This window comes from Tripterygium wilfordii, chromosome 17 (genome assembly GCF_013401445.1).
Source record: "Tripterygium wilfordii isolate XIE 37 chromosome 17, ASM1340144v1, whole genome shotgun sequence".
Taxonomy (NCBI): Eukaryota; Viridiplantae; Streptophyta; class Magnoliopsida; order Celastrales; family Celastraceae; genus Tripterygium; species Tripterygium wilfordii.
The window spans coordinates 9,091,872-9,119,282 of NC_052248.1; the positions used below are offsets into that span (position 1 = coordinate 9,091,872).

At 36.7% G+C, this 27,411-nt stretch overlaps 1 protein-coding gene and 2 long non-coding RNA genes across 4 annotated transcripts; 2 read left to right on the forward strand and 1 right to left on the reverse strand.

Moving 5' to 3' along the window:
- Window positions 1-175: 175 nt before the first annotated feature.
- On the forward strand, window positions 176-2,428 carry LOC119981881. The gene is made up of 4 exons (XM_038825022.1): window positions 176-328; window positions 546-725; window positions 1,654-1,716; window positions 2,279-2,428. Exons 1-4 carry the CDS (start codon window positions 176-178, stop codon window positions 2,426-2,428), a joined length of 546 nt encoding a protein of 181 aa, XP_038680950.1.
- A 13,126-nt stretch (window positions 2,429-15,554) lies between these two features.
- Window positions 15,555-16,946, forward strand: LOC119983147. 2 transcript variants are annotated; one of them, XR_005464555.1, is made up of 3 exons: window positions 15,555-15,738; window positions 15,816-15,841; window positions 16,913-16,946. It is a non-coding gene; the product is annotated as an uncharacterized LOC119983147 (long non-coding RNA). The 2 variants fall into 2 exon arrangements; XR_005464556.1 differs by lacking the exon at window positions 16,913-16,946 and adding an exon at window positions 16,003-16,060.
- Window positions 16,947-20,504: 3,558 nt separating this feature from the next.
- On the reverse strand, window positions 20,505-23,952 carry LOC119982898. Its single transcript, XR_005464528.1, has 2 exons — window positions 23,885-23,952; window positions 20,505-21,813 (listed from the first exon to the last, which is right to left on the reverse strand). It is a non-coding gene; the product is annotated as an uncharacterized LOC119982898 (long non-coding RNA).
- Between the last annotated feature and the right edge of the window lie 3,459 nt (window positions 23,953-27,411).

The window sequence follows — 27,411 nt, forward strand, 5'->3', positions numbered from 1 at the left end:
AGAACTTGAAGCAGCTCTAGCAAAGTTAGACAATCTGAAGGCTAAAGTTAAAGATCCTCTAGACAAGGTTAATCGTGGCACTAAAGAACCTAGACTATTGTTCATTAGTCAGCTCCTACCCTATAGATCAGAGAAGAAATTATTCAACTTCTTGAAGAATTCATGATTGTTTTGCATGGGAATACAAAGAGATGCGAGGCATTTCCAAGGAGTTGGTAGAACATCGGTTGCCAATCAAATAAAGCTCAAGCTTCACAAGCAACCTTCTAGAAGGATGTCAAATGAAGTGGCCTTAGTGGTAAAAGATGAGCTGGATAGGCTTCTCAAAGTTAGGTTCATTAGAATTGCAAGGTATGTGGAATAGTTATCTAACATCGTTCCTACAATAAAGACGAATGGAAAGATCAGAGTTTACATAGACTTTTAGAACTTGAATCTTGCTACACCAAAGAACGAGTACCCTTTCCATTGCAGACATGTTGGTGGACCGAGCAGCCAAACATCAAGTCCTCTCTTTCATAGATGGGTACTTATGTTATAACCAGATTTTCATAGCAGCAGAAGATACACCCAAAACTACATTCCTATGTCCATGCACCCTTGGAGCTTTTGAATGTGTGGTAATACCATTTGGCCTAAAGAACGTAGGAGTTAAATATCAAAAAGCCATGAATTCAATCTTCCAAGACATGTTGGGTCGTACCATGGAAATTTATATTAGGGATGTAATATCCTGACCTGATTTTTGACACTATTCATAGTATTTTGTCCCGTTGATCGAGGTGGAGTGAACCTTGGTGATTATGAGCCGAGATTTGGGAAGAATAAAAATTAAATTAAGATAAAAATCTGGAAATATTTTTCATAAATGGGGGATTTTAAAAGAAAATTTTTAGGACAAGAATCACCTTAATCGGAGTTAAATTGAATTAATTATGATTTTTTAAAGTTTAATACGTATATATGTTTTGTAAAGGTACAATGGCATCTCTGTAAAAACTGTAGGGACTACAGTGAACGTTTAAATTAATAAGTTAAATACCCAGCTTTTGTATTATTTGCAAATACACCCTCTTCTCTACACAACTCACTCTCTCTCCTATTTCTCTCTCTTATACACGGGTCCTTCGACGGTCTACTGTTTTCGGAGACAGTGAGCGACACCACCAGTACCAAAAGGAGCGCACAGTTGACAGCAACATAAACCAAGTGGAATCACGTCGATCGGAGTTGTGGTTAGGGAGATATAGGAGTTTGAAGTTTCCGGCCACCGTGGGTTTCTTTGGTCGATCCGACCGATTCCGATGACGGTTTGGCTTGATTCAGGTATCTATGAGTTCATCTCTTCGAGCTCTTCAATTTGGTGTATGGCTTCATCGATTTTGGTGGTCGGATCGCCGGTTACACCATTGGGTTGGGTTAACCCGAGTTGACCAAGTCAGGGCGAGTTGACTCGGTTGACTGGTGTTTGACCCGGTTTTACACTATTTGACCCGGTTTTACACTATTTGACCCGGCTTGACACTGGTTGACCCGGTTTTACACTGTTTGACCAGGTTCGATACTGTTTGATAGTTGACTTTGACCGTTGACTTTGACAATTGAACAAACGTATTTTCACTGGATTTTCGTGTTGTATGTTTTCCGGTGTAGACGGTGACCCCGATTGAAGCAAGAAATTTGTTAGGATTTTTGATTCATCAGCGAGGCATTGAGGTTGATAAGAACAAAGCTAGAGCAGTTCTTGAAGCATAACCTCATAGAAGCTCGAAAGATTCCTGGGGCAGATCAATTTTCTCACAAGATTCAGAAGTCTATGTATTCTCTGAACTCCTAAAATTGAAGTAGGATGAAAGATTCATCTGGGAAGAAAGACACCAGCAGGCTTTTCAGAATATCAAGGAGTATGTAGCATGACCTCCTATTCTCACTCCTCATATACCCATGAAGTTTTTAGAACTTCATATCTCAACAAGATAAGGATCTATTGGTTGTCTCCTAGCTCAAGACAGAGAGTGGCAAAGAATAGGTGATCTACTATCTCAATAGGTTAATAATACCTCCTATAGAACATAGATACTCTCATATTGAAAAGCCCTGCCTGAGTCTTTGCTTTGTAGCCACCAAGCTCAAACACTACATGTTATCAGTTATAGTTTGTTCTTATACAAGACTAAATCTCATCAAATACTTGCTGTCCAAACCGATCATTAGAGGTAGAATTGGCAAATGGTCTATGGCTTTAATGGAGTTTTCTTTATTGTATATACCTCAAAAGGCGGTGAAGGGGCATGCGCTTGCAGACTTTCTTGCTAATTATCCTTGCCTAACTATTGAAGAAATAAAGTCTGCAGAGCTAAGGACATTCTTTATGTCCTATACTCCTTGGACGCTTCTGTTTTATGGTTTCATAACAAACTTCATTTAAGAGTGTGCTTCTGAAGAACAACAAACTTTTTGTCCTTTCAATTTGATTTTGAATGCACTAACAACTAGGTGGAGTATGAGGCTTGTCATCATTGGATTAGAGATCATCAGAGTGCTAGGCGGATGAACCATTGAAGTCATAGAAGATTCCCAATTGGTAATCAACCACTTGGGAGGCACCTACAAGTGTTATAGTCCAGACCTTACACCTTACTACATGGTGGCCAAGCAACTTTTATAAGATTTTGACGATGGAATTGTATCTCACGTACCAAGGAGATTCAATACTAGCTTGAGTGGTCATAGGAGTCAAGATACTACAAGGAACCTATGACAGAACCATCACAGTGTAGAGAAGATTATTACCTTCTGTTAAGAGGAGGGCCCTTGCTGGCATGGATATTTTTCATGTGGAGATTTCAAATTCAGATCCTAGAGTATCTAAACTTGAAAATGGATCAGAAGACCAAAAGAATAGTTGTCAACTATGTGCTGATAGATGGAGAACTTTACAAGAAGAGCCAAGAAAATGATTTACTCGTGAAATGATTAAATCAAAAGGAATCTATGAAGATCATGGCAGAACTTCATGAGGGCATATGTGGAGCTCATTAAGCATGAAAGAAAATGAGGTGGCTTATCAAAAGGTATGGATACTACTGGTCTTCTATTATGGTAGATTGTATCCAATACTCCAAGGGATGCCAGCCTTTATAGATGCATAGACAGATTCAGCATGTACTAGCTACTGCCATGTAAATAATTGTGAAGCCATGGCCATTCAGAGAATGGGCTATGGATCTTTTTAGGAAATTTTTTCCATCTTCTAATGAGGGATATCATTTCATCATAGTAGCCATGAACTACTTCACAAAATGGGTAGAGGCATTTTCACTCCAATCCGTAACCCAACAAGATGTGATCAAAGTCATTAATGAGACTATGAGAGCATCATTCACAAATTCGATCTTCCCTAGCATATTGTGGTAGACCAAGACACAATCTTCTTTGCTGATTAGGTACAAGCCTTTCTCTTAAAATATGATTTTAAAATTTCATATTCTACTCTATATTATACTCAAGGCAATGCCCAAGCAAAGTCTATTAACAAAGTTTTGAAGAAAATCATTGAAAGAATGATGGAGAATAGGCCAATAGCCAGGCATGATGTTGGTTGCTAAAAGAATTTTTGACATGCAGCGGAAGCTTTCTAGGATTTTCTTATCATAGGTACAAATAAAAAATTTAAGGAACAATACCCTACAACCCATATGTATCCCATGGCCCAAGTATGTTTGCTTAGTATGCTTCTAAAAATTTATTTTGTTACAAATAATATTTTTAACAAGGCATACAAACATATTAGATCTAGTTTTAATCTTAGTAAATAATCCTAGCATGCTTCTAGGTTTATATCCATACAAAATTAATTCTAGATCTAATCACAAAACATGGCATGAAGGGTGTTTAGAAAATAACCAACCTCTTCGATATCGAGGTCCTTAGCTTTCTTCTTTTCTTGAATGCACGAACCACTGTCTTGATCTCTACCAACTTGGAATGCCTACGTCGTTTCCTTAGTATTCCCATTAATCTTCTTGCGAATGAACAAAGCAAAAATCACCAATTGGTAGTGAACCAATACTCACACAAGTGGCAACCTTTTTGGGACTAATAACACACGGCCTCTTTTTTTCTTTTTGTCTATTGTGTATCTTTTTCTTGCAGAGAATTGCCTCTCTTTATTTTTTTTTCAGCTGCCGTCTATATATATAGTATTTATATCAAACAAAAAGGTATCAATTAGCTTTTGTTTTCTAGTTCAATAGGAGTTAAGTAAGACAAAATAAGGAAGCCTTACTTATTCCTATAACGACACCACTTTGTTCCAATATTTGGGCCGGCCATGTTTTGCAATGCCAAGCATGCTTTGGCCCAAAATGGAACCCTTAGGTTCTAACAAAACTTTATTGGACCTCTAGGTTTTCCTCAGGCCAAATCCTTCAAGAATCAAGACTCAAATATTATTTTGGTACTTAGTCCATTCCTGACTTTAGTTTTGATTATGTAAAATATTTATTTTACATTTTAAATCAAAATTACAAGACTTATTATTTTATCATAAATACACTTACAAGAATTTTGTAAATCTTAACAAAAATAATTTTATCTTAGGTTTATCTTTGGAAAACCAAAACCCAATAAAATTATATCTATTCGTTATGCAAATTCTATTCTTGTAATATTCCAATAACCGTTGTGATATGGTGAATTTTGCTGATCTTCCCTAAATAGGACAAAAGACTAAAATAGTACTAACAAGGGGACTCCATATGATATACAAATCTAGGCTCCCGAAATATTATTCTTTACCGTCAAGCCCTATGACTAGGAATAATATTTCAATCCAATATTTGTCTAACACCACCTGAACTATGGATGAACTCCCAGACAAGTACAATTCTTACATCGAGACTTTTCTTATTAGAAACTTTTCCTTGACCTGTGAGATGTGTACGAATATATTCTCCATGCAGCACCCGCTAAGTTGGAGTGAGAGTTTATGTACTATCAAACACTCCAAAGTTCATATTTCCCCCGAGCTCTCGGTTCCCTTATATCTATCCACTAAGCTATTAGATTAACCCATTGATAAATTTAAATACTAACGTTTGAACCTCTCAGGTGGGTGCTTACACTTGCGTATCCCGAAAGTACATGAATAAATATGTTGTGGGTATGCTCCCACACCCTAGTGGCATACATCCAATCCATCGAGTATATTGACAATAGTGTGTGTCTCACTCATTGATAAATCAAAACACACACGCTATAAGTATAAAAGTATTGACCTACTCAAGCTTAAGAGATATCGTACTCTCACAGCTATAGGATGAACAACTCATTGAAAGTACTGTTTTGGTTTTTCTTTCCTATGTAAACCCGTCAATGTATGTTTACTTACATACACTAGTGCACCAATCCGAGAGTCCTCTTGAGTAGTTAAGACAAACTACTTCCCTATTTGGAGATGTCCATGCACTACAACCTATATCAACAAAGTGCCTAGCTTTGTTAATCTGGTTGTAACTAAATTATTTCGGATGTAATATTGAATATTGTGTCTGTCTATACTCACACATAAAGTGTATATGAGTATTCAAGATTAATATAATTAACATCCCTACACGTTTATTAGACATTCACATATAAATGAAAAACATCTAAAACACAAAATGCAATATTAAATATTTATCCATAAATCTCAGAACTGTCATCATACATGATATATTTTTAAGACATAATCCCAACACATGAGGCCTTATCAGAAGCTCCTTAGGCCTACATAACATCAAAAAGAATAGCAACATAAGCTACGCCTTTTATGCTGACTTATAGGCATAATTCAATCCTTCCTATGGAGATGATAGCTAAATCAACAATGGTAGCACTCCAAAATCAGCTATCTCCTGGAGACTATTATCAGGCCATGATGATAGAGTTGGAGGGTCTAGATGAAGTTAGGCTTGCGACCTATGACTATCTTCAAGTTCAGAAGCATAAGGTCGTGAAGGCATACAATAGGAAAGTACAAGAAAAGACATTTGTCATAACATATTTGGTTAGGACGTCTGTTCTTCCAATTGGCCATCATATTCAACCCATGACAAATGGTTATCATCATGGGAGGGACCATATCAGGTGATAGAAGTGAAGAAATGTAGAGTCTACTAGTTACAAGATTTGTACGAGACCCAACACAAGCATCCTATAAATGAAAAGTATCTCAAGAGGTATTATCTTACAATATGAGAAATTATGGATATAATTGTTTTGTACTAACCTCCTATTCTGTAAAAAGGCTAGAAATACCTTCATCTGTTAAGAGTCTTACATCAGTAAGATGTGGGATTCTCATCCAACATAGAAATGGTGCCCAACCCTCAAACACTTAAGGGCTCTTTTTGGGACAAAACTCACATGGGCCTTTGGCCTAATGTGTGGGACAATACCTCAAGTGTTGTTGGGCCTAACCTTTCTCCTCTACCAATTCTTCAAATTATAACATCATCCAAAATAAAATTCCTTCTGTTCAGGAATATTAGCCAATACCAAATAAGCCTACCACCCACATTCAAAAAAAATACCGAAAAATATCCATAGAAATTCCATAAAGTATTCAGCAAAAGCATAACCAAATATCCAGAAAGTTACTATGAGTGTTCAAAAGGGAACACTACTAGAAACCTGGGGAAAAAGAAATAATGCAATCCAAGATAACTAAAAATCCAGAAGTTATTCAACAATATTAATGGATTTTAGTGGGGGAGTTGCACCTTCAGTAGATTTTTCCACAACAGGATCATCACTAGCATGAGAAGCATCTTCGGCTGGTATGTTGGTTGTGGGAGTAGTAGCTTTTTCATGGGATACCACCAGCTCATCGCAAAACTCTTTCAGTTGATTCTTTTTGGCAATAGAAGCTTCAGTGTCGATTTCAATGAAAGTATTTTCATTTGCAATAGTGTAGGCCCATCGGATATCTTAGACATCTTTAGAATTTTTAAGGGTGAAAACATTCTTTTGTGAGTTGGTGGCCAAAGACTTCTCATAGGCCCTCATCTCAAATTGAAGGTCTGTGATTTTATCGTTAAACTGCTCAATTATCTTGTTCTCTTTGTCTTCAGCTTTTAGAGGGGATTGCAGTTCGTTCCCCAATTATTGAAGTCTAGCATCAAGCTCCATTATCCTATCTTCTTTAGCATTTAGTTTAAAAAGACAAGCATGGTTGCTACTAAAGTCCTTGATCAGAATGGAGAGGTCCTTTAGGAACATAAAATGGTATAGATAGGATTTATGCTCTTTGACACTAAGGATTTTAAGTCTCATGGACAGCTACTATCCGAACCTCAATAAGAGTTGTGGAGCTAGAAGAGCCTGAAGCACCAACATTTAAAGGCCTGGGAACAAAAATTGGTGTTCGACAACCATTTTGGCTTGGAAGCCTTAAACATCAATATTATTCGATGGAGTAGTAGAAGGGGTGCTCTTCTTTTTCTTGTTGAGAGGGAGTTGTGATGGTAGAGAGTCATAACCAATCTGTAAAAGCCGCACAAAGAGATTACTTTCAAGGTTAGTCTTTGCAAATTTATTCATTTGAAGTAAACAAGCAACATTCTCAGGAGAATCAGGAATGGTGTAAACCTTTGTGAGACCACTAGTAGGCAAAGTTCTTTTTGCTGATTGAAGACGTTGATCAACCCTTGCTATCTTGGCGTAAGGATTGCTAGCCACACTCTTCCCAAAAATTTTAAGTGTAGTGGGCATCCGCACTAATACGGTAGAATTAACATCAGCATTGTGACCCTCGTTGCCTTCGGAGGAATCGTGGGAAAATCTTGCAGAAGAAAAAGAAGCAGTCAATATTTGGACTAGACAATCAAGAAGTAGCAAGTTTTAGAAGCTTACTAGAGCCATTGGACTCATTCACCCCAAGGTAGGGAGTCACAACAATTAGTATTTCTTCCAAATCTTGTGCAAATTGTTTATTTATATACTTTGTCCACCAATGAGTGAAATCTAGAGTAGCCTAGTGACATATAGTAAAGGAAGAAATCTTGGTAGCGGATAAGATGGAGGCAAAAATGGAGTAGATGTGGCTCAAAACCTCATGTGATCACCCCCTGCCTAAGCAAGATTTATTTTTTTGAACGGTACGGAGGCAAGGGAACCATTTGCAGTAGAACAAACTCTTGGGCCAATTGGGCAGCATTGTAGTACTCTACCCTACACTTGTTGTTGTCGGGGAATTCATTGAAGTCGTGGAAAAATCTCTTGAAGATAGAAAAATTATCCATAGTGGTATGGCATTCTCAACATCTTAATCAAACTCAGGGTCACTTGGGTTAGTGCTCAGCTAGTAAGGAACTAGGAGAAATCATCCATAAAGGTGTGTCTTGGTAAAAATAAGAAAAACAATCTCGAACTCATGGCAAAATGGCATCACGCCTTTGTATTGCAGGCCAAAACAATCAAGATCAGAAGAGTTGGATTGCGATCTAGACAAAAAGGCTTGAAGTATGCCTACAGCCAGAGTTACATAATTCAGAGGGGACCCGTGCATCTCTTAAAACCATACTCGATGAAGGACCTCATAGCTCTGTACATGAGGCCCAGGACTATTGGAGCAAAGGAACACATAAAGCCATGAGCCCAAAATAGGGCAAACATGGTGAAATCTTGTGTCACGCCCCTCTCTCCTAAGGTATACCGAAGTGTACCTATATCCATAAGAACGTGACCGGCAGGGGACCCCATCCCCTGAACCAACCCTTAATCCAATATGTAAATTATATAAAATGGTAACAACTCCTGAAACATAATGTGGAAATAGTCTCTCCAAAATACCGCCTATATACATCCACCTAAAACAGTCGGAGTATCTATACAACAGCGGAAATAAGAAAACATATCTACCCGATATCAGACTGAGTAAATAAGTAACACATATACAAATACAATACCCAAAATCCTCAAAACTCGCTAAAGAAACCGCTCGAGGCTACACACCAGCTCATGCGTCCCGTCGCTAACCATCGTCACCTATATCCAACTCACCTGAAAGGGAAACAAGAAGAGGGATGAGCCAAGAAGCTTAGTAGGGCATAGAAAGGAAACACCGATATCCAGAAATAAGAAATCAATGAATATGATGCATAATATGAAGTACAATAAATATGTAACTATTAGTAATCCAACCAAGTAACATGACAGCCGATAAGGCTATACAGTACCGTAACCACAAACACCAGTCTCCGATAATTCATAATCCATAATCCACCCCTAGACCCACCCTAATCCCCTTAGGGTGTCTCCCAGTCCAGGTCCACACCAAAACTAGATGAGTATCCGATATCCCGAAAGCATAGCCTACACCGGAGAGCGTCCCTTGTGATCACCTCACCTCAGATGGTCTACAGATACGTACCCAGTTTATTGTATAATCCATCATAATCCAATATATTGGGCTCCTATATGGGCCCCACAGTGTACCTCAACCATCTCCAATCACCCTACTCCTAAAAACATACCAACAATGATAATCAACAGAGAATACATATAAATCATATAAACAAGTCGTATTTTCACCCCCGAAAATCGACATAACCATAATATAATAAGAGTCCGTGAAACCGGAACTCTAGAATCACATGCGAGAGACATAGAAAACCCCTACCTGAAAATCGGAATGCAAATACCACGCACGCATCCCCGTCAAACCCTTGACTCTGAAAGTCAACCCGCTCCGAATATTAACCGCGATCACCGCCTACACCGAAAAACATGATATACGAAAATACAGTTAAAATACAGTCCGTCAACTATGATCAACGGTCAAAGTCAACTATCAAATGGGTCAAAATCGGGTCAAACCGGGTGAAATGGGTCAAAACCGGGTCAAACCTGGTGAAATGGGTCAAAATCGGGTTAAACCGGGTCTGATCGGTCAACACACTAGTCAACTGAGTCAACTCGGCCGAAACCCACTCAACACTACAGCCGGTGATCCGGCCACCCAAACCTGTCAAATCTTATATCAAATTGAAGAGCTCGATGAAATGAACTCATAGGTACCTGAATCAAGCCAAACCGTCGTCGGAGTCAGCCGGATCGACCAAAGAAAGTTCACGGTGGCCGGAACTTCAATCACAGATTTCTCCCAAACCGGAGCTCCGTTCGACGTGATTCAAGTTGGGTTACACTCGTCTCGTCAATACGCTTCTTTTGGTACCAACCACAACCGTCACCATCGTCAAAAATGAGAGATCGCCGTTGAACCAGTGTAAGAAGAGAGAGAAATAGGAGAGAGAAACACGTGTGAGAGAGAGGGTATTTTTGCAAATTACTTTTTTTATTTTTTAATTATTTTAAATTTTCTTTTATACAATCTTTTACTTACAAAAACACCCCTAACTAAATTGTTCCTATTAACTTCAAAAATTCATAACAAATCCAATTTAAATCCGATTTGAGTAATTCTTGCGCCAATAGTTTTCTTTTTAGATCCCCCATTTATGAAAAATATTTTCATAGTTTTATCTTGATTTAATTTTTATTCTCACCAAATCTCGATTCACGATTATCGAGGTTCACTCCACCTCGATCAACGTGTCAAAATACTATGAACAGTGTATAATCGGGTCAGGACACTACATCTTGAGTGATCTTTGAAGAACATACATAAAAGACGAACTTATTGAGCTAGAGGATCAAGAACTGGGTATACTCCTCCTCTGGGATAGTTTCTTTATTCTCTATGTAGGTCTTCAGACAATAAGAATAAGACATATCTATGACCTTGGGGAAAAAAAAAGAAACGTCTTTAGGAGTTTCGATAGCGTTGTTAGCCTCCTACCATCAAATCGTATTCCCAGGATAAAGGCTAAATCCTGAAGTTTGAGGCTCATGAATTTGGCTCTAAAGTGGAAAGAATTGGTCCCCATATCCCAGAATTGAGCAGCAGCACAAAGAAAGGTTTAATCTACATGGAATTTTTACTATCTGATTAGTAAGAAGTCATAAATACCTAACTTCTTACAGAATATTTCTTGATGAGGATATAACTGACTCAACCAGGCCTCGCAACGTGGGTCCTCGATAGGCCAGAGATGGATGAGGGAAGTATTGAAGTAGGTGTCCAACGAATGATGGGGCTGAAAAGGGAGTTTTTGGCCAAAGAGGGGATAAAATGGCCGAAGAGACTCATGGAAAGAGGTAGAAAAATAAGGAGTCAAGCCAAAACAATCAAGGCCAAAGGTAGGAATTGGTACTTGAAGAAAAAGGTGACCGTTGATAATAATCCTCTCTTTTACGATAATCTCTTGGATTTGATTTTCAGGATACAGAAGAATATTGTGGAAGAGAGGGTTGAAAGAAAGTGAAGATGAAGAGGCAACTAGGCATGCCACATAGATATTAACTGGATTCTTGCACTTATTGTTACTATAACCTCGATGATTAACTAGATTCTTGCCTCTTCTTATACTCATTCTTACTATAACCACGATGATTAACTGGATTCTTTGAACGTGAGACAACTTTATCCGACCTCCCGCATGTAAATATCAGATATCTGTAATCACCATTTGCATCCTTCGTTATTGACCTCCTCTTGACTGAAAACCCATTTACTTGACCATAATCCTTGTAAAATTTAAACATCTCATCAATCGAGTCAAAAAGCATTCCTATTATTGGGACATTTGATCCACCAGTCTCAACACAACCATTAACACTATCAGCTTGATTGAAATTTACCTGACTATAAATTTCATCAAGTCAAACCATCTCTTCACTAAAAAACAATATTGAAACAAACATTTGTTAGATAAATACATAAATTTAGCGATTGATAATGTAATAACTCACATAATATCAACACCAAAATGAAATGACTCTGTCATTATTACACTATCATACTACAATGTAAAAACTCAATGCCATAAAAAGTGAAGCCAATGTATTTAACAAGGAAAATGACTATGTAATGAACAGCAGGGATAAATACACTGATAATTTGTAATGCATTATAAACTGACAATCAAATATACTATCAAAAATATAATGTAATAAGTTACTGTCATGAAAAAAAATGGGTATACCCAGTGATAAAGTCTCACCATGAAAGACATATTAAGGGAATGACAATGTTCATCACCAACAAATTGTTCAACTTTTTTAGCAAATAATACTTCAGTCACAATAAAATTTAAAAGGAATAACATTAGCATGTACCACATCCAACTCAGTCATAACGAATCTAAAAGAAAAACATGAGCATCTACTACATCCATCTTAGACTCAACAAATCCATACAGAAACACAAACATAAACTCCAGTGTTCATCAAAATACGTTGAATAAGAGAATAAAAACCTGGAACAACTAGGGAAACATTATGCATACTGGCAGTGTAGTTAGAAAATAGCAAAATGGTTCCAATCAATTCACCCAATTCAGTCCACTTTCCTGATAATTACATATTTTGTTATGATAGTGCAATAACCCATTGTCAAGCTTCACAAGTAATCCATAAGACGTTCAATCAACTGAAAAAAGCTAACCAAGCAATGAAACAAAAAAAACAACATAACCTACTAATCTCAAATACATTATGCATACTGGCAGTGTAGTTAACTAGATTTTCCAAACAATCCATGAAAGAAAATAAACGACTAAATCATAAACTGAGACGACACAAGCTAAATTCCCCAATTCGGCATTATGTATTCTGCAAGTGTATTTATATCACTTTTCTAACCAAACAATGAAACAAAAAAAAAACTACAAGACCTACCAATCCCAAATATGTTATGCATACTGACAGTGTAGTTAACTATATTTTTCAAACAAATCATGAAACAAAATAAACTACTAAATCATACAATGAGACAACACAAGCTAAATTTCCCAAATTGACAGTGTAGTTAATTATATTTTTCAAACAAACTATGAGACAAAATAATTACACTTTTCATTATAATAGTGCAATAACCCACTATCAAGCTTCACAAGTAATCCATGAGATGTTCAATCAATAGAAAAAGTTAAAGACACTGCCAAATGTATAGTGTAATAACGCACTGGAGCATACCTTCGACGTGGATCTCCGTTTTCCGATGGCGTTTTGGTCGGCGAAGAGTTGGGCTAGGTGCTCCTCACGTAGAGGAGTCCATTGGTGGTGTCGGGTTGTCAAATCAACATCGAAATCAGTTGGATCTGTGATTTTTGTCCGGTGGATATCCATGGCTTCATGGTGGATTTTCGACAAAACCAACAACTGGTGATGGCAAGTGGTGGTTGGGTGTTGCTCTTGCGGGTCAGACGCTTCTTTTGGTGACAGTGGCGGTCATATCGGTGGCCGAACAATGGAGGTCTGGTTTTGGCCGTGAGATAAGAAGAGAGAATCGCGTGAGAGAGAGGAGAGGGAGAGATAGAGAAGAGAGAAATGTTAATCTGATGAGAGATAAAAGTGATTTGTAAGGTTTGATTTTTGATTTTTGAAATTTGAAATTGCCTAGTTACTTGCTTACATGGCATGCCATGTCATTATGTATACTTATGTATACCAATCTTATGTATGCATATCATAACCGATACTTTAAAGAGATGTGTTCTTATTAATATTTTTTATGGATTTTCCTTATTAGAACATGTCTTTCAACGTCCTTAGTGAGAAAATTGTTCCTTAAATTAACTAGATAAAATAAAATTCGATTTGCGAAAAGAGATAGACTTTTAATTTAATTGAAATAAAAAATATCAGTACTTAACATTAATAAACAATTTGTTTCCTTTTTTTCTTCTCTTTTTTGATAATTAAAATTTAAAGTTCAATATATGGATTTAATAACTATTTATACGTGAAATGACATCTAGTGACATGCTGATAAGTGGCACAGAGGGACGTACATTTAACAATGGTTAGCCAATCTCCAATAGCCATGTGACATGGGTAAAGAGATTTTAGATTTTTGTTTGTTCATTTTGCAGATAAATCCGGTGTTAGTTAAGTTGAAATTCAGGAGGCAATTGTTAAATATCAGAGATGTCTGAAGAACCTTGTCCAAAAGGGTACAAATAAGGATTTATTGTCATAATTGTTTTAATTCTGATTTAAAATAATTTCTTAAACAGAAATTGAAATTTTAGTTGGATAAACGCAAAAGAAGTTTAAGAGAAATCAAAGTTTGAGGCCCATACCTACCTAAAAAGTCTCAGACATGACTCTAGTGACTGCACGTCAACCAGAGATCAGGTTCACATTCGTCCTGCACTTTGAAGAAGAAGAATTATATAGCAAAATTATTTTTTAGAGCTAATTACTAAAAAATTAATTAATTTCTCATTGATTATATAGCAAAATTAAAGTGAAAAACAAAAATATCACGGAATGCATAGAGTCTCCGTACTTATAAAAAAATTTATATTTCAAAATGAATGCAGTTATAATATTTAGACGAATAAATTGAATAAGTAATAATATTTATTAGTTTCTTAGTATATTCAATGAATACGGAACCCTTTGTCAGCTTCTTATTGGATGATGCATAAATGAAGATAAGAAAAATTGAGGGGACAATATAGTATATATATGAGGAAATCCTTATTTTTTCATATACATATTCTACTAGAATTTACGGGCCCAGTGGGAGCATGTGCCCCCAATAGACCTATGGTACATCCGTCCCTGTTTCCATTCATCGATGCAATCGCCTTCGTGGAAAGCTTCCCCAACACAAAGTTGTTTGACAAAATGTCGAATCATAATGACCACATTGCTCAATTCAAGCAGAGGATGTTTAGAACTGTCATTCCAAGCAATTACACGAGGGCAATTGCTAAATACACATAACTTTTTACTAAATACACACATACTACATTTCAAATAATCATTTCACATATCACATTTCAATAACTTTTTACTATATACACACAAACTACATTTCAATCAATCATTTCACATACTACATTTCAATCAATCATTTCGAAAGAGAGCCAACTTTTTTGCTTACAAAAATATATCAATATTAATTTTTTTTAGAATATTGGTTTATTTATTATTTGAGTTTATATAGTCTGTTCAACTTAGGACCACCTAATTAAAACTATTTTTATATGTCAAGTTGTAAACTAAAATACTACTAATTAACATTTTTTTATAAATATATAAGTTTAGTTCATAAAAATATTATTTAGCAAAAATAATGGACATGCTTGAACAAATCTCCCAATAAATTTATTTCAATTTTATTAAAAAGAATGTTATATATATATATGATCTCAATAAGATATGATACATATGATTTAATTACCTTATGTAAATTTATTTAAGCACAATAGCACATGTTACATTAGTAATGTAATACCCCGACTCGAAAATATCTAAGATTGACTAAATTTTAAAAATAAAATAAATAAATAAATAAAAATTGTAAAAGAAATGGTTAGTTCAAGCATAAGGGTAAAACTATAATTCTAGAAAATTTAGAGGACACATTGATCTTTAAAAAAAAGAAAAAAAAAAAGGGGGGAGAGAATCGGCCCCTCCCCCTCTCCTTTCTTCCTTCTTCTTTTCTTCCTTCTTCTTTCCTTTTGGTAGCTCTCACTTCTTTCCACTCTCCTCCTGTCAAACCAGCAGCTGCCACCTCCCACCAGCCACTTTTCAAGCCAGTTCTGGTCGCCGGCTAGCCACCTTTTCTGGCCAACATTCATGCAAGCCTTTAGTTCACCCATTTAGCTCCAAATCAAGGTATTTAAGTCAAACTTTTTCTACTCTCCTTAGTTGCTGGAAATTAGGTTTTGACACATCAAAATCTTGTTATTTAGGTGCAATTGAAGGAGTCTACTCTTGGGTAAGATCTCTACAACCTTGTATTTGAATTTTGGGGTTAGATTTGGGGAAGATTAATCTTAGGGTTTTATGGGTTTTGTAGATTTGGGGGAAAATCATTAAATTAGATGAAATTAGTGATTTAATAGGTTGATTTAGACTTATTTATGGTTGCATTTCTAGATTCTATTGTTGATTGGAGTAGCAAGCTTGAGTAGGTGAAGTTCAAGAACTTGGAAAGTTTTGGGTAAGAGAAGGTAATGGTCTCTTGATTTATTGGGTTAATTTGTGTTAGATATGTGAAATTGAAGTTGTTTATATATTAATTGGAGGTTGGGCTTACCGAATAATAGGTTGATTGAGGCCGGAGAATTCAAGGTTAAGTATTAGTTTACATAGCTAATTCTTGGGAGTGCGAGGTAGAGAAATTTCACCATTTGCTATACTCTTTGAATATGTTTTCCTATTGAGAACATTTATCCTTCCCCATTGTTCATTATAATTCGTTCTTGTCTTAATTGTACCTAAGGGAGAACAACCCCACTTTGTGATTTCTTCGTGGTATAATTTGAGTTATATTGCATACCCTACTTGTTCAATCTTCTATTGAGCATGAATGATTCTTGAACATGCATCATGTAGTATATATATATATATGTAGGTTGTATGTATACCCTATTGCATAACCATGTTGAACATGCATTGTAATTGCATAATAGATGTCAGGTATGGACCCGTATATCTCCTAGTTGTGTTTACTGTGAAATGTGGAATGTCGTTGGGCCGTTCAAGGTTCCTATGAGTACAGGAATGCCCGTGTGCCGAGTCAGGATTCCATATGGGTTTGAAACACCATATGATGATGTTGTTGGGCTGTTCAGGGTCCCGATATGTATAGGGACGCCAGTGGGCCAAGTTAGGACCTCGTATGGTACGATTATCTACTTGTGTTTGGTGTACATGATGTTAGTTATCATATTGTTGCATTTGTGCCTTTTTTTAATATTTCAGCCTTATGTTATTCACTTACTCTTTATTATTCCCTACTGGGCCTTTCGCTCACCCTTTTCTTTATCCTATTCCCTATTCGCAGGTGAGTCTAGTTCTGGTACCATGGTCGCGGATCAGGAGGAGGGTGCGTGACATGGATGGACCCCTGGAGAGTGATAGGACTAGATAGTTCTAAACTTTGATTATGTTATTACTATTTTGTCGTATCTATATTTCTTAGTTGAGACATTGTGTGATATCCCTATTCGATGGTGGGATGGACGGTAGGGAGGGTACTCCGTGTGATCGGGACTCCAGAACTGGGTTTGTGGACTTTGTATCCTGACGATTTCTTATGTTTGTTTGATTACTATTTGCACTGGATGTTGATTATATATGTTGTTCAGTGGAGAAATTATGTGTGACTGTTAGGTGGCCTGAGGCCCTGCTTAGATTTGAGAATTGATTGATTGTATGATTTGTTAGGTGGCCTAAGGCCCTGCTTAGAATTGAGAATTTAAGTGTGAAATGAATTGTTAGATGGCCAGAGGCCCTGCCTAGGTTGTGAATATATTTATGATTTTGCTGCATGTTTACTCCAGGTTGGCATTCTCCGCATTATGGGGAGGTGTTGTCAAAATTTTTGGTGACTTAATGATTGAATTAATTAGGAGATTGATTAAGAGGATACTAAAAGTAACACATTCCGGGTAGGGGCGTTATAAGTCATCTTCTGCCACAATGGTTTCAAGAGGAAACCTAGAACGAGTATACTGCACGTATGCATCAAGTTGTTCCATATACGGTAAAACCCATGCAGCTGCGCACTCATACCTGAAATAATTCCACTGAGGCATAATGGTAGGCATCGGGTAACCCTCAGCTAAGGAAACCTAGACACAGTGATTATTAATAACGTGTCCGATAGCGATAGCAACATGTTGATATTACGGTGGAGGAATTGATCGCAGTGGTAAATATGTGAAGCTCTGTGCAGAACTAAGAACGTGTAGTATGACATTGTGCCTCAAAGCAATCAAGAGACCTAGGGCTGGGACTGGGTCGGGTCGGTTGATTATCGGCCAATTATCGGCCCGACCCGACCAACCGACTTTGTATAAATATGAAAACCATTATCGGCCCGACCTTTGTGGGTCGGGTAATGGTTGACAACCGACAAAGTCGGTTGCTCAATGGGTCGGTTGATGGTAACAACCGACTTTCAACTCATCATATATAAATAATTAAATATGTAATTATCTATTAAGTATTAATTGTATCAAATATAAATTAATAAAATGAGGAAAAAACTAAAAGCATAATTTTATTAATTTAACTAATAATATGGTAATATATATTAATTTAACTAATAATATAGTTAATATTTATACTTTTATATTAATTTTTTAAAATAGTCGGTTGGCCGATAATTATCGACCAACCGACTTTAAGGTATTTTAAAAACCATCAACCGACCCATCTATACATGGGTCGGGTGATATTATCGGCCCGACTTTGTGGGTCGGTTGACGGTTGATTATCGTTTGGCCGATAATGGGTCGGTTGACCGGTAATGGCCGATAAAACCGACCCAGTCCCAGCCCTAAAGAGACCCATGTTTGGCATTGTCATCCAGTGCTGAACTGGTGTTGCGCTATCTAATTCAAAGCAGTTCAGTGAATTGAGAACATGATATGCTCTTCGCTACCAAATAGTACAACATATTCTTGCCAGAATGCACCCAACTCACCTATCAAGTCACGACGGACAGTATCTCATGCCTGTTCGCCAAAACCAAGACAAGCAGCTATCGCCTGAAAGCCACAATTTCCATCAGGTATTACATCTTGTATAGACACAATGTAAGGATGCAATATTGGTGGAAACTGACAAACATAAATATGTTCATGCTTAATGTTACACCATCTTAAACTCCTTTGTGTAAGGAGTGGTGGAGTACTGTAGAGGGATGAGCAACTGTGTCTCCCTGGTTGCTAGGAATGATGAGTATGTATGTCTATTTTTTTCTTCGAAGAGGGGCATCCACATGTACATTTCCTAACAATAGAATCTTATACTATAGTAGTTGACGGTTTAATTATCTCCCTAATCTTTCATAGTAGATTGAACTTTCCTGTCATGACTAACGCATAAATTGTTCTACAAACATTTGTAGCTCAATGGTACAATCGATGTCATCATCTTTAAGAGAAACACATGGCAATAGGTCAAGTTTCTTCTAGAATGCATCAATGGAAGCAAGTAGTATAGGCTGATTATCGTTCATATATGTCAAAAGCTCGTGCGCACACGGTAGTCTGTAGATTGTACGAAGTTTACATCCGCAGGCGTACGAATCTTCTCTGACGACTTTAGACTGCTCATATTCTTTGAAAATCATATTCAATGCTTCAATCGAAACAAAACCACGTAATTCCCTGAATTGATCTATGTTGAACTGATGTTGGACAATATGTCTACTTTTCTCCAAACTAGGCTTGATTGATGTGGCCTGAGCTTGGATGAGCTAATGAATTAAAGATACTACGGACTTAACGTCTAACTGTGGTGATCCCAGGTATTTCTTTAACTTTGCATGCTGACTTTCGACCCTATTAGTGGTCAAGTTCCCCAAATGCAAATACTTATTCGTCCAAGCGGAGACAAACATCTCCTTATATGGTGTCAACCATACATCTTTAATGTAACTAACCACAACTGCATAGTTTTGTAGGATTACCTCTAGGTGTGACAAATTGTACACGTAGGCAATCCCATTTTTAGATTCCACCAACGTATTCCAGGAGGAGTAGAATACATCCCACGATATTCCTTATCTTGAAATGATCTTTTGCAGTTTGCCAAAACACTCCTATAAATGTGCCATCTACAAAGTAGATTCTTTGCATCAGGAAATACCAAGGCACATGATTTCATCAGCGCCAACTCTCTATCGATGACAATAACTCTTGGGGCAACGCTTTCCTCAATTGTTGACTACAAACACTTTAAAGCCCATATATAATTGTCCTCCTTCTCGAAATTCAAGAGCACGAATGCTATGCAATATGTCATATTTGTTGGAGTCACCCCCGACAATCTCAAGAAGAAGCAACCTGAACATGTTCGTCTTGTATGTTGCGTCCATTAATAAAACATGCGGGAATGCACGTAGTAGTTCTAACGAGCTTGGATGAGCAAAGAATAAATCCTGGAGCTCGTTGGTTATATCATCGGTTCGATAACAGAAAATGTACATGTGCTCGTATAGGAATGACATTAGAGACTGAATGTGGGATTTATCGTCTTTTTCAGAAGTTCGAAACTTCTGTCGTGCATTGTAAATTATTTTAATAATGGATGCATTGCTCGGATCTCTTTCTTCAACGATACCAAGATGTCTTGTGGCTTCACATGATTGCTAGATATATCTACCATTATCTCAATTTCAAAGTTAGAAAGGCGACCAGCGTAGGGATGCCCCTCCATATATGATGCAGGGGCATGGTTGTGCATTCCACATAGCACTCTTACCATCCAAGCATCAGCTGTCTTTAGTTTCAACCCTTTAAGTCTGAAAGGACAATCAAGCATTTTTGTCACGCCCCGATCTACGGAGTGTGAAGAAAAGGACAAGGACAACAAAATGAGCACCTCACGTGCTACAATACAAACCATTTTGATTTCACAAAAAATTTCGGCAGCATCTCCCCATAAATTGGGGAACCCAACCTGTAAGCAAACATACAATAAACCAAATAACGTCTAACACTTCTAAAAGTAAACCAACCCTCTGGATCCACAGTCATACACATCCCATCATTGTCATCAATCACACAGTAGCCACGGGACACCACTCTCGACTAATCAAATACAATCCACGTCCAAAACATAAACATAACTCCAAGTACAACAACCTACTCACACAACTGTTGCATGCAAACAACAAGTCATACATATACATCCAAATATATATAACTACACACATGTACCACATAAACACAAAAGAACACACAGAAGTCCAAGCCACCTCCGTCACGCGTCCTCTTGCTAATTCGTAGCCTGTGCACTATCCTGTCTCACCTGTGGAGAGGAAAATAGATAGGGTGAGTAAAAGGCTCAGTAGGGACAAAGCAGAAGAGCACAAGTAAAGAATAATAAGGCTGAAAGGAGAAACAATGTGTAATCGATGAAACAAAATATAGTGCAATAAAATATACACACTCGATCAACCAAACCGAACCTCCATTTTCGCTTCCAATGACACCAAAGCCGTCTGATCAGATTCTCACTCTGCAACGATAAGCCTACGAGAACCCACCTGCACTACCTCTCTCTTTAGCATCCAATCAATACCAAGAAACAAACACCAGTCATCCATCAACATCAATCTCACACTGTTAGAGAGAAGGTTTGCATGTATGTGGTCGCAACCACTCACTGCTGGCCCCACAATGATATCTCAACCTGTAATGCCTGGCCTAGCATCAGATAACTAGCCAACTTGTAGTAATAAATACCGCTACAGGAATCCTATGGACTAGGACCATCACAAGGCTCCTATCCATCATCCACGCACGTGCGCAAATAACATCCAACATCTAACACGAGCCCGGGTCCATCCTCGGGTCCCTCCATGCTTCTAATGTAAATTCTTAAAAATCATGTCATTCGTTCAATATATATTCAAAAACACACATTCATCATGATGCATGAAGAATCACACAATGCCCGATTTATGACCAAGCATTCCAAGGGTTATACATATTTAACAAATTAAATCACCAATAACATTGTCATTGACAATAATACAATGACATAATGGTAAGCCTTCAAGGATTGTTTCCCCTCGAAAAGAATCAAGACGGAAACCAAAACTTACCATTCAAGCAAATCGGTGGCTTGAAAGTGTTTCAAAATAAAAAGGGTAAGAAATCCCTACCTCAAAGTAAACATGCAATCCTCACCAAGAAAGCAATGTACACTCCACGCTGATTCACTAACCTATTCATCAAAATAAGCTCCATTAAGTTTCCATATTCACGAATCCATTCAAGTCCCACATTCCATATTCACGAATCCATTCATCTTTGTACCCCCTGGATGCATAGCAAATCTCAAATGATACGCCTCTCTCAAAATCTCCTCACGTAACTCCTCATCCTCGGGAACTATCAATCTACCTGCAAATCGTACTCCTCCATCCGTGCTTCTAGTCTAACCACTCTCCTTCTCAAAAGTGTTAAATGTAGCATCCTCAATTTGAGCATCTATTACTCTCTGTATCAATACAAGATAAGTAACAATGCTTCCCAAGTACATCTGGCTACCCTGCTTCCATAGCTCCAACCCAAAACTGTCAACTGTCTCCAACATCTCCCACTCTCGCACTGCAATCCTCGTAACTCGATTTTTCCTACTCAAGGCATCCACAACTACATTCGCCTTCCCTAGACGGTAATGCAATAAGAAATCATAGTCCTCCAAGTACTCCATCCACCTCCGTTGCCTTTGATTCAACTCCTTCTACGTGAAGAGATACTTGAGGCTCTTGTGACCTAAGAACACCTCAAATCTCTCTCTATACAAGTAATATCTCCATTACTTCAATGCAAATACTACCACTGCCAATTCAAGGTCGTGCACTGGGTAACTACACTAATGTGTCTTCAACAACCGCGAACCATACTCTACAACTCTTCCATGCTGCATCAATACACATCCTAGTCCAACTCTGGATGCATCACAATACACCTGATATCCCACATCTCTCTCCAGAACAATCAACATCGATGAAGATGTGAGTTTTCGTTTCAACTCCTGAAAAGCCACCTCACACTCCTCTGACCACACAAACGGAACTCCTTTTCACGTAAGGTGAGTTAAAGATGAAGCCAAATGTGAGAAATCCTGAATAAATCTCTTATATTAACCAGCTAGTCCCAAGAAACTTCGTATTTTCATCACATTCTTAGGCCGCTCCCACTTCAATACGCCTCCATTTTCGATGCATCAACCGCCACTCCCTCCTGAGTAATTACATGGCCTAAGAACTTCACCTCTATCACCCAGAATTCACACTTGCTCTGTTTTGCATACAACCATTGCTCCTTCAGAGTCTGCAACGCTATTCTTAAATGTTGCTCATTCTCCTCTATGGTAGGCGAATAAATCAAAATGTCATCTATGAATACAATCACAAAACGATCCAGAAATGGGTGAAGAGCCCGCTACAACATTCTCGGCGCATTAGTGAGCTCAAATGGTATCACCAAGAATTCATAGTGTCCATATCGTGTTCTAAACGCTATTTTCGAAATATCCTCCTCCCAAATCCTCAACTGATGGTAGCTAGATCGTAAATCAATCTTCGAAAAATGTCGTGCTCATCTCAACTGATAAAAAAAGTCATTGATTCTCGACAACAGATACTTATTCTTCACGGTCACCCGATTCAACTGTCGATAATCAATGCACATACGCAACGTGTCATCTTTCTTATTCACAAATAACATCGGTGCTCCCCACGGCAAAACACTCAGTCTGATAAATTTCTTCTTCTCCAAATCCTCCAACTGTCCCTTCAACTCGCTCAACTCTGCTGGAGCCATCTGATATGGAGCAATCGAAATTGGCTGCTTATATGGGTGTCGGGGCAATCACCTCCCTCAACTCCACGTCGATTCACTAACCTATTCATTAAAATAGGCTCCATTAAGTTTCCATATTCACCAATCCATTCAAGTCCCACATTCCATACTCCACAATCTAACCCATTTCTTAGATATTCAATTCTACCTTAATTTTTCAAGGTTAAACAATTAAAATCCTGTCACAATATTATTTTCATCCCAACCCAACTTTACTTAGAGCAATTTGAATCAAGAAATCTTACCTTGTAACTTGTTAGTTTCACCAAATCAAGAAAACAAAGTCTCATCTTGAATTGGTTCAAGAACCACACTTGAACCTAGTAATATAGGGAGATTAGAACCTAATTTTGAGTTATTGAACAAAGAAAACTCTCAAAGAATCAAAATCTCCAGAACCCACAAACCCTAGGTTCAAAAATTACCTTAATCCTTCTCTTTTTCTTGTAGAAAATTAAAGTGTGGGTGTAGTTTCAACTTTGGAGCACTCTTGTGTTGTTTTGCCTTTTCGTAAAACATGAGAATCTGGTGCTATTGCACCCTTTTCTAATTTTTTTTAACAAATCTTTTTTTTAACAACTAAATCCCTCTTATTTTTTCATCTTTTTAATTCTTTTATTTTTTATTTTTCTACTTTGACCCCAAAATTGTTTCAAGTTTCCTTTTTAAGCCCTTATGACATTTTAATTTCATCCCACACCTTTTATTCTTTTCATAACTAAGTCTCATTAATTTATTTATTTTTTTTATTATTCTATATTTTTCCTTCCTTTTCATTAGGACGGGGTATTACATTTTTCGTGCCTATTAGCTTGATGGAGGTTTTCTTCCTTCTGTACGTGCTACCGCAATCGTATTGCAACAATAAAGATGAGCTCGATGAGCTTCTTGTAACGATGATGAATCTCAAATTACATCCTGTTTCTTGAACCCAATCAGTCAACAATTGATGTGAATCAAACACCCGAAAATAATTTATACATGTTATAAATTAAAACAGGTTTGCTAAAGATGTTCAAAATAGAAGACATATTATTTCCCTGATTGTTATATCGTCTCGGTTAAAAATGCATTTGTAACGTCAACTTCAATTTTCTCTTCACAATCATCGGCAAGTTCTTCTTCTTTTTTCATTTTGTTTTTGATAGTATAATCCTGTCGACAATAAATTTCACTTGAGTTTCTGTAATTAATCAAAATATTTTGTGAAACAAATAACAATGTCTTCAGTATCTATATTTACCTTATCACTAGAACTACTACTTGATAATCGTAGATCTTCGGCCCAAGCTCTCATTTCTTCCAAATGGTCTATATCCGCAAGAATAAAAATTGAGTCCAGAGGTCGGTTGAGTGTAGGGAAGATGTTACCACTCTACAACACTCATTTAAAAATGGTTACCAAACTTAATCAAAGGCTAACTGAATATTTTTTTAGTTATCCTTTAAACCAATTTAATCAAATGGAAGATATTTTTATCCTTTAAACCAATTTTATCAAAGGGAAGATTTTTTTGCCCAAAATTAACAAGTATGGCCCATTTAATCATTCCCACTTTATAAAGAAAACCCATTTAATCTTTTTTTATTTTTTTAAAAAAAAATGCTTGGCTAAAGCAAAACACTTACCAGGACCATCTTGTCCACGAGGGAAGCAGAAATACATGGATACCAGAAAGAACATCTCAGTATTTGTAACCTTGTCCAGTCCCACAGCATAATTATCTACATCAGAGCCCCCAAATAATGCATAGAGCTTTTGAAGCACCCTCTTCCTCATCTTTTGTTGAATTTCATAATCAAGCCTGAGACTGAGAGTTCTCATGGAAGGTGATTGCTCTCCTTCCTTGGACTCCCTACGAGACCAATCTCCCCATCACAGGACCCAATCCCCACTCTTGGACCGTGAAATCTGCCAAAAAATTGTTAGGAAAGTTAACCAAAAAAAAGCAACTAGACTACAGGCCCCACAATCCCGTGGCATGTGCATGTGATGGATGTAGTGATCACATGGAGGTTTCAGATACACCACAATGGTTTCAATCTTTCTTTAAGTCCAAAAATCAATGAAGCACAGATATTACAGCATAAAAATCAACACAGTGGGGTCAAATCAATATTTGTGTGTATTTAGTAAAAAATAATGTGTATTTAGATGTACCCTTACACGAGGCCTGTATGTGTAAAGGATGTTCAGAACTGTCCAGCTTGGTTGACCTCACTCGACAATGATACATCAATATGCCAAACAAGTCTTTTTTTTTAAAAAAAAAAATGGAGTATTATACTGATTAGTTTTTACAAGTGTCTTTTTTCTTATATGTAGTTTAAGCTCCTAAGAGCATTCGTATTGGTATCTCTTAATTGATTCTCTATTTTATCTAAGGGTGTGAATCGGTCGGTTTGGTCGATTATTTTACATTGGAACACCCGGACCGAAATTTCGGTTTTTTAGATATAGAAAACCGAAAAACCGATAACCAACGGTTACGTTAATCTTGACATGAAAACCGCCCAACGATTTTCGGTTATTATGGTCGGTTTTTCGGATTTTGGGTCAAACATTTTGGGCTTGATACACTAATATAGCATCCTAGCGAAATATGTGAAAAAATTAAATAGCCATTTGGCCCATGTCCATAAGGCATAAATAGTGCCACCTAATACATCCAATATCCATAATACAAAGAAGCAAAGAAAGATTGAAATTATCATAATAATATATTTAAGTATTTAAGTCATTAGTGATAAACCCCTTTCAACTTAGACCTAGCAAGAATGGAAGAAATAACACAAAGAAGAGAATACAAAGAACACAGAGAGAAGAAGAGTCTTCTTTTCATTCAACATATCAAATCTGCCTCCTGAGAGGCTACAAAAGTACTATTTATAAGACTAAACATTCTACTTATGAAATCTAGCCAGACACGTGGCTACTTAATGGCCATTTAGAGATAACAACTCTACAAACTCATAGTACCTAATTAATAGGTTCCTATCAATTAGTAATAAGAAATTATTAAGAATAAAATATTATAAATTTATATGTAAAACTTAAAACAACAACTTTAACTTACTTAACTATATTTTATATATATATATATATATATATATATTTAATATTTATAAATATATAATTTCGATCGGTTCGGTCGGTTTGTCTTGATAAACAAAAAGTCAACCAAATTTTTGGTTTTTTTAACTTAACATAACCGATCTGTTCGATTTTCACTTACATGTATTATATGAACCGCCCAATCGGTTGGTTCGGTTTTTTGGTTAATTTTCACAACCCTAATTTTATCTATAAAAGACCACTTTTTGACAATTTATAAATTCTTTATTCAACAACCACTGCATCAGTATCTCTATTCTAAATCTCTACAACTTTAAAATATTAGTTTGTTCTTATTTTATTATTCCTTATGATAATTTCAAGTAACAATTAAAATATTAATGAAATATATTATAGTTTTTTAAATTTTAGACAAAATAATTAATATTAATAAAAATAAAAATATAATAATAAAAGATAATTCATAATAAATTAAAAATATTTATTAATTTATAATTAACTAAAAAAAATATTCTAACGATTATATTGGAAAAGCAGATATTCTCAACGGCTATATTTGAAAAGTAAATAATCCTAACGACTATATTTCTAAATTTATAAATAGAGGCAACTTCGTTTTGTTTCTTAGAACAATTGATTCCTTCATTATTGCTCTCAAATTTCAACTTTGTTGCGTTTGCTATCATCGATCATGGCTTTATTGAGGGTCACGATCGACTTTTTCATGATTATTTTGTTGAGAATCTGTTTATCCTTATGACAGATTCATAAGAAGATTTTGAATGGGACGTGATCTATTTCTTCGCATCCAGTCTGCAGTAGAGGCTCATGAACCTTATTTTCAGCAAAAAATGGATGCGCCTGGAAAGTTGGGAT

What these genes read in the sequence shown, in the direction of transcription:
- LOC119981881 (XM_038825022.1), top strand. Translation starts at nt 176, where the DNA reads ATGGGAATACAAAGAGATGCGAGGCATTTCCAAGGAGTTGGTAGAACA. An exon ending in AGCTGGATAGGCTTCTCAAA is followed by an intron (nt 329 to 545) that starts GTTAGGTTCATT and finishes TGTTATAACCAG; the next exon opens with ATTTTCATAGCAGCAGAAGA. An exon ending in TGGAAATTTATATTAGGGAT is followed by an intron (nt 726 to 1,653) that starts GTAATATCCTGA and finishes TTTCCGGTGTAG; the next exon opens with ACGGTGACCCCGATTGAAGC.